This window comes from Diceros bicornis, chromosome 4, assembly GCF_020826845.1.
Source record: "Diceros bicornis minor isolate mBicDic1 chromosome 4, mDicBic1.mat.cur, whole genome shotgun sequence".
Lineage (NCBI taxonomy): Eukaryota > Metazoa > Chordata > Mammalia > Perissodactyla > Rhinocerotidae > Diceros > Diceros bicornis.
The window spans coordinates 54432053-54446315 of record NC_080743.1 but is presented as its reverse complement, the minus strand read 5'-3'; the positions used below and the strand labels follow the sequence as shown (position 1 = coordinate 54446315).

Below are 14263 nucleotides of genomic sequence, written 5' to 3'. Positions count from 1 at the left end.
GATCTCACATTAAGTGTTCTTACCACAATCAAAATTTATAAAAATAAATTTAAAAAAATTTAAAAACCCCAAAAATGAAAAAGAGGAGTAGTTTCTTGAGAACAGAACTTTCCTCCAAATCCTCTCGTGTGCCTTTTAAAACTATAGATTCTAGATTCCATTCTTGACTTGGGGAATCAGAACCCTATTTTTTGAAGAGAGTGGACCTAGAATCCACATTTTAAACAAGCTCCCTTGGGAATTCTTATCTGGGAGGAATCTGAAAACCACTGCCTGCGGGTTACACTTGACTCCCCACTCTCTGGTCTATTTCTGTTCTAATCAAGCCTTTTTCTGACTATTTTATGTTAGCTCTCAAATCAACTCTTCCTCTCCATTTCCACAGCTGACACCTAAGTCAGGGTTTCACCTTCACTCTTGGTTGATCTCTGTGCCTCCAGTCTCCTATGCCAACCTACTTACACATCATTGTCAGATCAATCTGCCCCAAAATGCTCTTTGGCATGCCTTTCCTCCAAACGCTTCAATGACTCCCTACTGCCCAACCAGATGCAGTCTAATCTCTTTAGCCAGAAATGGTCAAGATATATGTTAATCACGCTTCTTCTTTAGTATCTAAGTTGGAGAGATATTAGCACTCTCATGTTCATTGGAGAAAAGTTGAATAGCACATTGAGATCTTCAGAAAGTTGCTTATCTAGACATTACTTGAGCTCCCTCAGAAATATGACTTAACATTTGGAAGGCTCATAAGGAAAAGGGCTACACAAAGTTTTCTCCATCTTCTATACTTATTTCCTAGGTCATCATCTTTTCACTGCTTTAGTGAAAGATTTTTCTTACAAACAAATGCAAATTCTTTTGGAAATGGACAGGCTGTTAGAAAGCCGAACACTCCTCTAGTATGAAATTCAAATGTGTCTATAACTCCTGTCTTGTCCAATAACTCACTGCCCAGTTCAACTTCTATGCCTCTGCTTGGGCTCGTCCCCTGCCTGCAACACCTTTCCTCTCCTTTCTGCTTTAATTCTGTGCTTTCCTTTAAAGATCCAACTAGGTTACTTCCCTCATGAAGCCCTTCCTGACCACCCTAGGTTACAGGTACCTTTCTTCTTCGCCCAAGAACATCCATAGCACTAATTCAACAGGCTATTAATAACATGGCAATACACCTCATATGATAATTTATCTTTTAATGTACAGGATTATTTCCAAGTCATCAGGTCTGGTGATTCCTTAGTCACAATTTAACATGAAACTGGGCAGCTTTTCCTGAATAGTTCAGGGCAAGAGCAGTAGTCAGTAATTCTATTCTTTCCTTGGGTTAGCTTTGATCTAAAATGGGTTACTATCTCCAGAGAATATGGATGCGCTAGTAGAATGGCCCAGGGGTCCTCACCCCTTACAAATACGACTGTATTGAGGGGAAGCAGACCCCAGTAGTTTATTCTCACCCAACCCATTCGGATCCTAGTCCTCCCCCTCTTTGGGGCTTCAGGGAGTTCCTCGAGTTTTCTTGCTCCCACCCAGGCAGGGGGGGCTCGTGTCCAGTTCAGGGTTCTCCCTCCACTGGGCTGGGGTCCGCGCCTGTATGGCCAGCGCATGGACCGGCCCAGCCAGCTCCTCGGATAGCGCAGCGTGGACCAGCCGATGCCTTTGCAGGGGACTCAGTCCCTCGAAGCGAGAGCTCACTACGGCCACGCGGAAATGCGTTTCACTGCCTGGTGGGACAGCGTGGCCACCGCTCTCGTTGCGTAGCTCCAGCACCTCGGGGTTCAGGGCCTGCTCCAACTTCGTGCGAATGGCGGCCTCGACGGGACCGACGGTCGCCAATCCCGCGCGGCCCCGGGACAGACAGACGCGGCCGGCCATGGAGAACAGGCGCCCGACCAGCTGCCCACTCAGCATCGGCTACAGCAGAGACAAGGACCGGAGCAGTGAGGTTCAAGGCCTCGCGCCTGGTGAGACGCAGTCTCTCCCCACCCTCCCCACCCCCTTACTCCCAGCCAACGTCCATACTCTGCTCCTCCAGGGAGCCCGCCTGGACGCCAGACAGCGAGCCCCGAGACACCGCCCCTTTCCTCTGTGTGACATGGGGGGAATCTGGCCTCCAGCCGCGGGCAGCCGAGGGGGGATTGGAGACGGCCACCGCGCGAGGCATGTTCGCTACTAAAGGGATTTGCAGGGAATGGGCTGGAGGTTGCAAAAGGAGGGTATGTGAAACTCCAGGCTTTTGGTTGAGCCAGTGTCCCTGTGTCCCCTCTGAACCCCAGGCTGGGCCCTTTCTACCTTCCGCTCAGCCTTGGCTACCGCAGCTCCCGCTCATGGACGGAACTCCTGACATTCTGGGAAATGCGGTCCTTGAGTCCTGAGGCACGCTGGGAAATAGAGTCCTAGCTGCGCGAGCGAATGGGCAGGCGCTACGTGATGCCCCGAAGGCTCACGGGAACTGTAGTCTCTGGTTGTCTCGACTCGTGAGGTCGTCGGACGTGCTGAACCTGAGAAATCGCAAAGAAAATGGGAATTCCTGCGCAATTGGGATTGGGATTCTTCGATCCATTTTATTGCCAATAGATCTTGTAGATCATGTAGCCTAACTCCTTTATTTTACATACAAGAAAATGGAAATCCATTCCATTTATTGACTACATAATTATTGTGCGCCAGACTAGTCCTGGAGGCTGGGGAATAAAGACAGGCCCTGTCCTCAAAGGAGTTTACAGAACACTGGAGAAGATGGACAAGTGAGCGGACAACTGGAATATCGTGTGCTAGGTGCTATGATGGGACTAAGAACAGGATGCTAAGGAGGCATGCCACTCAGACTTGGGAGAGCAGAGAAAACTTCCGAGAGGAGATTTAGGGGAACACAAAAACCTCTTTCTCAGTCCCTGATAGGCTGTAGTAGCCGCAAGTGCCAAGGCCAGGAGGAGAGAGAACTTTGGGGGAGTGGTTTCTTCGGGTGTAGTTAGGTATGATTGGAGGCGACAGTGCAGACATGATGGTGATGGGAGGCGGAGTGAATGGGTGGGCCTTCCGGGAGAAGAGGCAGGTACCAGATCCCGCTGGGCCTTGTAGGCCTTGTTGGGTGGTTTTGTCTTTATCCTAGGAGCAGTGGGAAGCTAGTGAAGGTTTTAAGCAGGGATGTAACAGGATGGGATTGTTCCAAGATGATATATAACTTTTCAATTCAATCTATATTTTATTTTGTATCCTTAATATTTTATATTTCTCTATATATGCCTAAGTATTTTCCCCAGCTTCTAATTTTGAAAAATTTCAAACCTGCAGAAAAGTTGAATAGTACAAAGCAATATCCTCTACCTTTCACTATTTTTTACATTTATATATATTACATACTTATATACTTACATATTTAAGTACTTTATATATACTGATATACTTTAAATATTTTATATACTTTTTTTGGCTAAACCATTTGAAAATAAAGTGCAGATAGTGTGACATTTCACCCCTAAGTACTCCAACATGTATCTCCTAAGAACAAGGATATTCTTCTACATAACCACAATACCCTTGTCATACTCAAGAAATTTAACCTAATTACGTAATATTTACCCTAGCCATTTTAAAAAATTTAAAACTTTCAGAAAAGTTGCAAGATTAGTACAATGAGCACACTATTTACCCTTCACCTATATTCGTTGACAACATTTTGCCAGATTTGCTTTGTATCTCTCTTTGAATATGTGTTTGTATAATAGTAATAAAATAATTGTTATTTTTGCTGAAGCATTTGAAAGCTAGTTGCAAAAATCTTTACACTTCACCACTATATACCTTAGCATATATCTCCTAAGAACAAGGACATTTTCCTACCTAACCACAATACCATTACCACACCCAAGACATTTAACATTCATACAATACTATTATCTAATATGCAATTGATATTCAAATTTCCCCAGTTGTCTCATTAGTGTTCTTTACAACTTTTCGTTTTTAGAAAGCCAGTCAAGGATCATGCATTGCATTTAGCTCTCTTTAAATCTGTATTGTGCAAAGATCCCTGGCTGCAGCGTGGAGAACTGTAGGGGAGTGAAGAGTGCCAGCAGGGAGACCAGTTGGGAGATTATTGCAGCAGTCTAGGTGAGAGATAAGGATGACTTGGACCAAGGTGGTGGTGGTGGTGGAGGTGGAGATGGAAAAAATTGTGGCTACAGGATGTATATCAGGAGGGTAAAATCCACAGGATAGTGGGTCAGTTATGGGAGAGGACGTGTCAAGGATGACTATCAGATTTCTGCCTTTGGATGGATGGCATTTGTTCCCTGACATATGGAATACTGGAAGAAGCCCAGGTTTGGGAGGGTGGGGAGGTGGGCTGGGGGAAGATTAGGTGCTGAATTCAGTTTTGGACTTGAGTCTTTATGATATCCAAGAAAAGATATCAAGTTGGATATATGGTTCTGTGTATATATTTTATTTTTAACTTATTCTTCTGAAGTACTTTCAGAGTTACAGAAATTACAAAAATAGTACAAGTAATTCCTGTGTATCCTTCACCCTGGTACCTAGATTACCCAAATGTGAACATTTTACCATGTTTGCTTTATTTCTCTCTGTGTATCTATCTACACATATATACTTTTTTTCTGAAGCTTTTGAGAGTAAGTTTCAGAGATAAAGCCCATTTATGTCTAACTACCTGTGATGGTTAATTTTATATGTCCACTTGCCTGGGCCACAGGGTGCCCAGATATTTGGTCAAATATTATTCTGGGTGTTTCTGTGAGTGTGTTTTTGGATGAAATGAACATTTAAATTGGTAGACTGAGTAAAGCAGATTGCTCTCCTTAATGTGGGTGGCCTCGTCCAATCAGTTGAAGGCCTGAACAGAACAAAAAGGCTGACCCTCCCTGAGAAAGAGAGTTCTTTTCTGCCTGATTGCCACTGAACTGGGACATTGGCTTTTTTCCTGCCTTCATACTGGAACTGAAACATTGGCTCTTGCTGGGTCTCCAGCCTGCCGGCCTTTGGACTGGAACTACAGCCTTGGTTCTTGTGGTTCTCAGGCCTTTGGACTCGGACTGGAACTACACCATCAGCTCTGCAGACTTGGGGACTTGTCATCCTCTATAATCATGTGAGCCAATTCCTTATAATAAATCTCTCTATCTGTATATATCCTATTAGTCTCTTTCTTTGGAGAATTCTAATTGTATTCAGTAAAAAAAAAAAGACATTTTCTCACATAACCACAACATAATTGTCAAACTCTGGAAGTTAACATTGATACAGTACTATTATCTAACCTACAGATCTTACTCAAAAATTTGCCAATTGTCCCACTAATGTTCTTTATACAAAATGAAAAAAATTTTTTTTTTTGTGAGGAAGATTGGCCCTGAGCTAACATCCATCGCCAATCTTCCTCTTTTTGCTGAGGAAGACTGCCTCTGAGCTAACATGTGTTCCTGTCTTCCTCCATTTCGTATGTGGGATGCCGCCACAGTGTGGCTTGATGAGTGGTGCGTTGGTCCCTGCCTGGGATTCAAACCTGCGAACCCCGGGCTGCCGAAGCAGAGCATGTGAACTTGACCACTATGCCACTGGACCAGCCGCCGAAAAAATTTTTTCTGGTCCTGGATCCAATCTAGGATCACATGTTACATTCAGTGGTGATGTCTCATTGGTCTCCATTAATCTGGAATAGTTCCTTAGTCTTTCATGACTTGGCCTTTTTTGAGGAGTAGAGACCGTTTATTTTGTAGAATGTCTCTTAATTTGGGTTTGTCTAATGTTTTCTATGATTTGGATTTAGGACATGGATTTGTGGCAGGAATACTGCAGAAGTGATGTTGAGTCCTTCTCAGTGAACCATACCAGGGGGCAGATAACTTGATTTGTCCTATTGCTAGTGATAATTCTGATCCCCTGATTAAGGTGGTATCTCTCAGGTTTCTCCATTTTATTTTTTTTTCGGGTGAAAATTAGTTGCTTTTATTTTTATTTTTTGAGGTGAAAGTTAGTTCTACATTGTAAAATTATTCTTTGTCCATTTGTAATCATGGGAGATACTGTGAGTCTATGTAATATCCTGTTTCTCATTAAGCTTTTGTCTACTAATTTTAACATCTGAGAAGTGTATTTGAAGCAGGAGTTATTGAAGATGAAATGAGATCATCAGGGGTGGGTGGGTGGGGAAGTGGGTGAGGGGGGTGAAATCACCTGGGGAGAGAGTATATGGTGAGAAAAGAATCAGATTTTCTATTAGAAGATCACTCTGGCTAGTGTGTGCAGAAGGTATTAGAGGAACAGGAAGAGTGGAAGCAGGGAGAAGAGTGGAAAAGCCTTTGGCAGTAGTCTGGTGAAAGATAACCGGAGATAGGCTAGAGAGAAGTAAATCAATTAGAACACTGTTAGAGAGGTGGAATCTATAAGACTTGTTTTTGGTCAGGGCCTTGCAACTTGCTAATCCAGTGATAGTGGTGGGGAATGGGGGGATGCTGTGGTCAGAGAAGGCCTTGCTATGGAGGGGACATTTAAACCGAGATTTGAATGACTAGAGGGAACTAACCATGTGGAAAGAGAGATCTCAGCAGAGGTAATGTATTCACTACATTCTAGATGTGTTATGCCAAGCTCAGTGTTGGCATACTTGGGTGTTCCATAAAATGTATTGGATGGATGAGTGTATGACTAGACAAGGCCAACATCGTTTTTATTCCTGTTGCAAAAATAAATGAAAGCTTTGCAGGTTGCAAGTTCCATAGGGCAAGCTTAGTGTCTTTGTTTCTAATAATAATATTGTCATAATAATATATATTATTTAGTGAAGGTTTTTCATGGCCAGAATAAGAATTTTAGAGGCTTTAAGCACCAAGAGATTATGGTGGCCACCTCATGTGTAATTAAACAAAACAAAACAAAAACAATAAACACTAATCTGTACCATGAAGATTGGGATGCCCAAGAAAGTACTCAATTTTTCCCCCATGATGATTACTTCGATATTTGTTCATTTAAAAAAATTAATTTGTGCTTATTGATGTATAATTTACACATAAGAAACGTACAATTCTTGTGTACAGCTTAGTTTTACAGATGAATATACCCATATCAGGATACAGAAAATTTCCAGCACCTTGGAAGGCTCCTAGGAAAGTCAATACCACCTTGCCATAACCATTATTCTAACATCTATCACCATAGATTAGTTTTCCCTGGTTTGGAACTTCATATAAATAGAATCACATAGTATGAATTAATTTGTGTTTGTCTTGTTTTGCTCAACATTGTATGTGAGATTCATCCATATGTGTGGTGGTAACTTGTTCATTTTCATTGTTGTGTAGTATTGTAGTATATGACTATACTACATTCCTGTATATGCTTTTTGTTGGATGTAAACATTCATTTCTGTTTGGTGTATGTCCAGGAGTGGAATTGCTAGGTCAGAGGATAAACACAATGTTTATTTCTGAAATGGCAAATTCATTCAAAGGATTTTTGGGATGTCCCTGCTTTGTTGATGCCAGGTACTATTCTAAATGTTTTACGTTTATGAACTCTTTTAATTCTTACAATAATCCCATGAAGTAGTTACTATTATTACTCTCACTTTACCAACGAGGAAGCAGAGACCCTTAGAGGTTAGGTAATTTGCCCATGGTCACAGATCTGGTAAACCAACCCAGAGTCAGACTGCAGAATTTGGGCTCTTGAACCATTAAGCTATCCTGCCTTCTAACCAGCACTGGGGACTCGGAGATTCCAGGCTCTGTACTAGGTTCTTCACATTTATTCTCACTTAGTCTAACAACTCTATTATGGTAGGGTATATTGTTTTTATTGAATTGATGAGCTTCTATTATATCTCCCATCACTCTGGCTACCACAGTCTATTGTTTGTGGTTGGTATTTGGAGAGTGGTTGTTGACTAAAGAAAGATATTTTAAAAAAGAAGACACTAGGGGCTGGCCCCATGGCTTAGTGGTTAAACGCGTGTGCTCTGCTACTGGCGGCCTGGGTTCAGATCCCGGGCACGCACCGACGCACTGCTTCTCCAGCCATGCTGAGGCCGTGTCCCACATACAGCAACTAGAAGGATGTGCAACTATGACATACAACTATCTACTGGGGCTTTTGGGGGGGAAAAAAAAGGAGGAGGATTGGCAATAGATGTTAGCTCAGAGCCAGTCTTCCTCAGCAAAAAGAGGAGGATTAGCACGGATGTTGGCTCAGGGCTGATCTTCCTCACAAAAAAAAAAAAAAAAGAAGACACTAATTCTTTAAGAGTATTATCTCATTTATTCCTGCCAAAAACATTTAATTACTCTATTAAGAGCCAGGTAGAAGAAATTAAGGACTCTTGATTCAAAAATGAAGAAGACATGGTCTCTTCGTTGAGGTGGTCACAGAAAGGAAATGAGACCAAGGTCAAAGCACGGTACAGAGTGGTAAGTGCTGTCACCAGGATGTGAACAAAGAGATGTGGGTACACTGAGGCTGTGTGTGTGGGGGGAGGAGGTGATATCTAGGCTGAAACTGGAAGGATGAGGAGGATTTTGCCAGGTCAAGAGGAAGATGAAGCATTCCACCCAGAGGCAACTGTATGTGCAATGGCAGGGAGCTGTGGAAAGGCCTAGCTCATCTCATGAATGGTGTGCAGCTCAGTGTGGAGGAGGCTGGGGGTGGTGGTGGGAGAGGGGGAGGGAAAGGGGGAGAAAGAGGATTATGGATGGAATGGTGGAATGGAGCTGGAATGCAAAATAAATGTTTGATTAACTAGATTGCCTGGGAAGGAACTCAGTTGCCTTTGCTTAAAAATCCTAGAGGTATAAAAGGAAATAAGATTGAGCCTGTTTGTCTGTGATGGTGTACTACTTTTACAAATGACCTGCTCTATTTTATTTTTTAATAGCTCTGGTAAGAATGTTGGGAAAGGAGCTCTGGGGAGCAATAGATAGTAATTGAGCCTGGTATAATTTGTAGGATACTGGCCTATCTAGACTTATCTAATAAGGTTTTACAGCTGGATGGAATCTGAAGTATTAAGTCTAATTCTCTCTCTTCCCCTCCACTCTCTTTCTCTCTCTCTCTTTGTCTTTTTAATAGAGGAAGAAAGCTGGATGGAATCTAAAGTATTAAGTCTAATTCTCTCTCTCTCTTTTTAATAGAGGAAGAAAGCAAGGCTGGGTGAGGTAAGTGACTTCATGAAGCCCAACATCTAGTTAATGAAGTAGTGTGAATGAAGTGGTGAAGAGCACAGTCTTTGAGTCAGGCAGACCTGTGTTCTAATCATGTCTTACTAAGTGGTTGTATGACCTTTGGCAAGTGCTTTAACTCCTCTGAGCCTCAGTTTCCTTATCTGTGAAGCAAACAATTATATCCACTTCACAGGTAGCCCCTAGCATAGGGCATATCATAATAAGGGTTCAATATAATCTCTTTCCCCTTCACCCTTCCTAATAGCACAGGGAAGTAAAAAAGAGATCAGAAGTCAGAGAGGGGGAGGTCAGCTGACCCCTCAAGTAGGGCCTGGAAGGGTACCAGAGTTATGGTGGGGCCCCGCTACGTGGGTTTTGTTCTCAGCCCTGTAGGTCTGAAAAGTTGACACTATCAGAACTTCCAGAGTTGACTGGCTTCTCGAGGAGACTCATGCTAACAAAATACACAAGAAATTTATGAATAGTCCAGAATGCAAATTCATTAACTTCTAGTCATAGATATATCTTCCTGTAACTGGCTCTCCCCTTCTCAGTCTCATATTTTTATCTTGAAATAGAATAGTTGGAAAGTTGTTAATTGAGCACCGAATCTGACCTAAGTTGGATAGTCTTCAGAAATATTTCACCCAGGCTGTGAGAAAAAGGCTGATGATTTCACAACTAAGGACCCTTCTATAATAGCCCAAACCTTTGTGTCTAGCAGACATATACTCTTAGTGTTGGAGAAACACAACACATTCCTACTGTACTTGCTCCCTGTTTAGACTCTATGTGAACCACATCTTTCTATTAACACATGTTTCTTTTGAAATGATATAACCGATTGGGTTAGAATTATCTTCAGTTACATTCTACTATTGAGGAAACACTCCCATCACCTTTGATTGGACTTGGGTGTTTCACAAATCTATACCAGCATTCTTGCCAGGGGTAATCTCTACAGATATTAACAAATTTAACTTCCAGAGTTTAGATTTCCTCCATTTTCTAGAGGCATCTCATTACAGTTCTTTGTACTAGTCTAAGTTATCTGTATACCCATTGCCTGATAGGTAGCATGTAGTAGATGAATGTTGAATAAAGGTGAGGATAAAAGTGAGATCAGAAAAGGGTTCAAGGAAGACAATTTAAATCTATTCTTTTCTCTATAGTATTCTACCTCCTGTCCCTATGGGCTACTCAGGAAAGGGTGAAAATGGTGCAGGGGATGTAGAACTCCCAGGGACGGGAAGCTGAGGAGGAAGAAACAGAACTTTCAGGAAAGATTTCAGTGGAAGGCAGGTGGAGGATTATACACACGAGTCTGAAGGCACTGTTGCTGAAGTCTGAGGCAATAATGAGACCGACAAGAAAAGAAGCTGACGAGATGTTAAGGAAGTAACTGACTGGACGTGGTGTTGAGATGCAGGGAAGAGTAGACTCTGGTGTAAGTACCTGGAAAACAGTTGGTGCAATTCAGGGAAAGAGGGCAAAGAGAGGTGGGTGGGGTGAGTTGTTTGGATGAGTGCGTTTGGATAGGTCGAGTTATTGGGAAAAAAGGGTTGAAGTATCCAGTAAGCAGTTAGGTTTAAGGGCCTGAGCTTCTGAAACAAATTTGGATATTAGTTGAAAGCATGGGTAAGATTCTTCAGGAAGAGTGAAGAATGGAGGTGGGGCAGGTAGGGAGGCAGAGCCCAGATGGTTTTCGGGATGGGCAGAGGAAGAGGCAGGATAAGAAGAGTCAGAGGACGACATTTTGAAAGCCAAGAGAGCACGTTTCAAGGCGATATCGGACGCCTCCTGGAGGTCAAGAGGAGGATGACAAATCTATTTTAGCTCTTGGTCACACAGGATTCCGAGGAGCGGAGGCGGGCGGGGGTTGGGCGAAGCCAGACAGCAGGCGGAGACTAAATTGAGAGAGAAAGGAGGCGCCCTTAGTAGAATATTCTTTAGGGTAGTTTGGCTGTGGCGAGACAGAAGGGCGGGACTTGGAGGGTAATTTAGGGCTCAAGGGGGTAATTGGCTTCAGAATCTCGTACCCTTGAGTGGGAATAACTCTGCATCTGCTTGAGGCCCTCTGCAGTCCTTTTGGATCGTCCTTGGGAATTCCCCCTGCTCTAAGCTGGAAAAAACCTACCACTCTAAACTGGAAAAAAATTGCCACTCAGTAAAAAACAAAACAAAATAGCGTTTTGTTTGAAAGCCTTCTCTCTTTAAAAATACTGGCATGCAAATAAGGGCCTTTAATGTGGCTCCCAGCGATTGGTAGGTACTTAAGACATCCGTCACTTCCTCGCAGTGCAGGATGCAAACGAAGAGGCTGCTTTCTGCTTTCCTATTGGCTGTTTGATCGGGCTCCGCTTTTAGCCAATCAAACTACTTCCCATCACCCCTCCCGGTAGCTCTTATAAATTACATCAAATTGGTTATCCTTTCCACATCCTTCTCCTTGAAAAAGAAGCTGTAGCTGCGTTTTTAGCCGTAATGTCAGGACGCGGAAAGCAGGGAGGCAAAGCTCGCGCCAAGGCCAAGTCTCGATCGTCCCGCGCTGGCCTGCAGTTCCCGGTGGGGCGAGTGCACCGCTTGCTGCGCAAAGGCAACTACGCGGAGCGGGTGGGGGCCGGCGCGCCGGTGTATCTAGCGGCGGTTCTCGAATACCTGACCGCAGAGATTCTGGAGCTGGCGGGGAACGCGGCCCGAGACAATAAGAAGACGCGCATCATCCCTCGCCATTTGCAACTAGCTGTGAGAAATGACGAAGAGCTCAACAAGTTACTTGGGGGTGTCACCATTGCCCAGGGCGGCGTCTTACCCAATATCCAGGCTGTCTTGTTGCCTAAGAAAACGGAGAGCCACAAGCCTGGCAAGAACAAGTAATTAAGAGGCTTGACACCATCCCCACTCTCCCCAAAGGCTCTTTTAAGAGCCACTAAAGTATCAACTGAAGGGCTGATCACGAAATAGCGCATTAGCTCTTTCTTTGAAAACTTGGGTGGCTCTAAAAAGAGCCTTTGATCTTTGGTTTACTTAGTTAGGATTTATTTGCTTTTGGCTTTGTGGCTTTCCGTTTTCTTTGGTAACAGCACGGCCTGGATGTTCGGCAAAACACCGCCCTGGGCGATGGTGACTTTGCCCAAAAGCTTGTTCAGCTCTTCGTCGTTGCGGATGGCCAACTGGAGGTGACGAGGAATGATACGTGTCTTCTTGTTGTCGCGGGCCGCGTTCCCCGCCAGCTCTAGGATCTCCGCCGTCAGGTACTCGAGAACCGCCGCCATATACACCGGCGCGCCTGCCCCCACCCGCTCGGCATAGTTGCCTTTGCGCAGCAGGCGGTGCACTCGTCCCACCGGGAACTGAAGGCCTGCACGGGACGAACGCGACTTAGCTTTAGCGCGAGCCTTACCTCCCTGTTTTCCACGACCGGACATATTAAAAAATCAAGTTATAACAAATACCTAAAGCCCAGAAACTCTGCAACAAAACAGTTTTGAAAGATCGGCAATTGGAAAGCCTTTATAAGCTTTCCTAGGGGTGGAGTCAGGAACGAGTTTTTCATTGGTCCTAAATTGGCTCCAGAATCGGCCAATAAGGTCAAGAGTGTGTGTTGTTACGTAGCTTTTACTGATAACGCAAGGTCCTTACATGGCCCAATGGGAGCGAGAGACTTTTGGAGCCCTAATTTGCATACGGTAGTTATAAAAGGATCAGGCCCGCCCATTCTCATACTTTTATTTGCTAATCGGTGTTGTGTATTACAATGCCTGAGCCGGCAAAATCTGCTCCCGCGCCCAAAAAGGGTTCGAAGAAAGCGGTCACCAAAGCCCAGAAAAAAGATGGCAAGAAGCGCAAGCGCAGCCGCAAGGAGAGTTATTCCATCTACGTGTACAAGGTGCTGAAGCAGGTGCACCCGGACACCGGCATTTCGTCCAAGGCCATGGGCATCATGAACTCCTTCGTCAACGACATCTTCGAGCGCATCGCCGGCGAAGCGTCCCGCCTGGCGCATTACAACAAGCGCTCGACCATCACGTCCCGGGAGATCCAGACGGCCGTGCGCCTGCTGCTGCCCGGCGAGCTGGCCAAGCACGCCGTGTCCGAGGGCACCAAGGCGGTCACCAAGTACACCAGCTCCAAGTGAGTCCCTGCCGGGACGCGGTGCTCGCACGAGCCGCCGCCCGCTTGACTCCAAAGGCTCTTTTCAGAGCCACCCACTTAATCACCAGAAAAGAGCTCTGTTCACTTAGTTTTCTCTTAGTTCTTTCTCGCAAAGTAAATTATTCTAGTTGGCTAAAGGTCGTGGAAGATGGCACTCGTAGCATTTTAAGCTCTTCTGACTTGAGGTTCCTGGCGCGTGACTGGCTTTGCTTTTGAATCTAGGGCGCGTCTTAACCCCTTACTGTGTTTGGTTTTCCTATGAGTCAGTTCTAAATTAGGATGCTACGAATACGCTCCTCCCCACCGTCCGGCCCCAGACTACAGTGTCTTGGTGGCTTTGTTGGGTATGTTTTATTGGCGTTCTAAAACGAAGTGAGATTTCGGGCATCCTCATTTAAGAAAGGACCCCAGGACACAACTAAGCTCGGGGTCCTGCGAACACTGCGTCACAGCTCTGAAGAATTCTCCCGAGAGTGGCAGCCTCTTGGGTCTCCGGTCACCAGTTCTGCCCTGCGGTGTGGCTCCCTGTGGATACCAGCAGTTTCGGGCACCTCGGGCAGAGCCAGCGGTGCTGGGTCCCAGCCTTCCCCTGATTGGACGACGTGAATATTCAAAACCACACGCGGCTCCAGACTTCGTAGGTTCTGGTTTTCGCCGCTCACTTTGAGACTTTGAAATTCCTATTGATCGATTTGTGAATCATTTTTTCTTTGAATGCTCTCTTTGGACCGTTCTAGCCTCGGGTCACCGCAAGGCATTGGTCATTTAGGTCTGGGCTGAAAGTCACCTACCCAAGTCATCCACTCAGGAATTCGCGCCCCGTTCCTGCCTGTCCTGGTGCCTCAACTGTTTTATCTTCCTGTTAGTTGCTGTCAGAAATTGTGTGGTTCGTTTATCTTATTGTTTGTGGGGCTTTCTCCTCAAGCCCTTGACAG

General features: G+C 44.7%; 4 protein-coding genes across 4 annotated transcripts; 2 read left to right on the top strand and 2 right to left on the bottom strand.

The window, feature by feature from the left end:
- Positions 1–1178: 1178 nt before the first annotated feature.
- Positions 1179–2386, bottom strand: BOLA1 (bolA family member 1). The gene is made up of 2 exons (XM_058537262.1): positions 2290–2386; positions 1179–1911 (listed from the first exon to the last, which is right to left on the bottom strand). Exon 2 carries the CDS (start codon positions 1906–1908, stop codon positions 1495–1497), a length of 414 nt encoding a protein of 137 aa, XP_058393245.1. The 5' UTR covers positions 1909–1911; positions 2290–2386; the 3' UTR covers positions 1179–1494.
- Positions 2387–11607: 9221 nt separating this feature from the next.
- LOC131404404 (histone H2A type 2-B) lies at positions 11608–12402 on the top strand. The gene has a single exon (XM_058539010.1). The coding sequence runs from the start codon at positions 11658–11660 to the stop codon at positions 12048–12050; it is 393 nt and encodes a 130-aa protein (XP_058394993.1). The 5' UTR covers positions 11608–11657; the 3' UTR covers positions 12051–12402.
- Positions 11890–12661, bottom strand: LOC131404405 (histone H2A type 2-C). Its single transcript, XM_058539011.1, has one exon. It carries the CDS (start codon positions 12599–12601, stop codon positions 12212–12214), a length of 390 nt encoding a protein of 129 aa, XP_058394994.1. The 5' UTR covers positions 12602–12661; the 3' UTR covers positions 11890–12211.
- A 246-nt stretch (positions 12662–12907) lies between these two features.
- LOC131404406 (histone H2B type 2-E) lies at positions 12908–13393 on the top strand. The gene has a single exon (XM_058539012.1). The coding sequence runs from the start codon at positions 12931–12933 to the stop codon at positions 13309–13311; it is 381 nt and encodes a 126-aa protein (XP_058394995.1). The 5' UTR covers positions 12908–12930; the 3' UTR covers positions 13312–13393.
- The last annotated feature ends 870 nt before the right edge of the window (positions 13394–14263 follow it).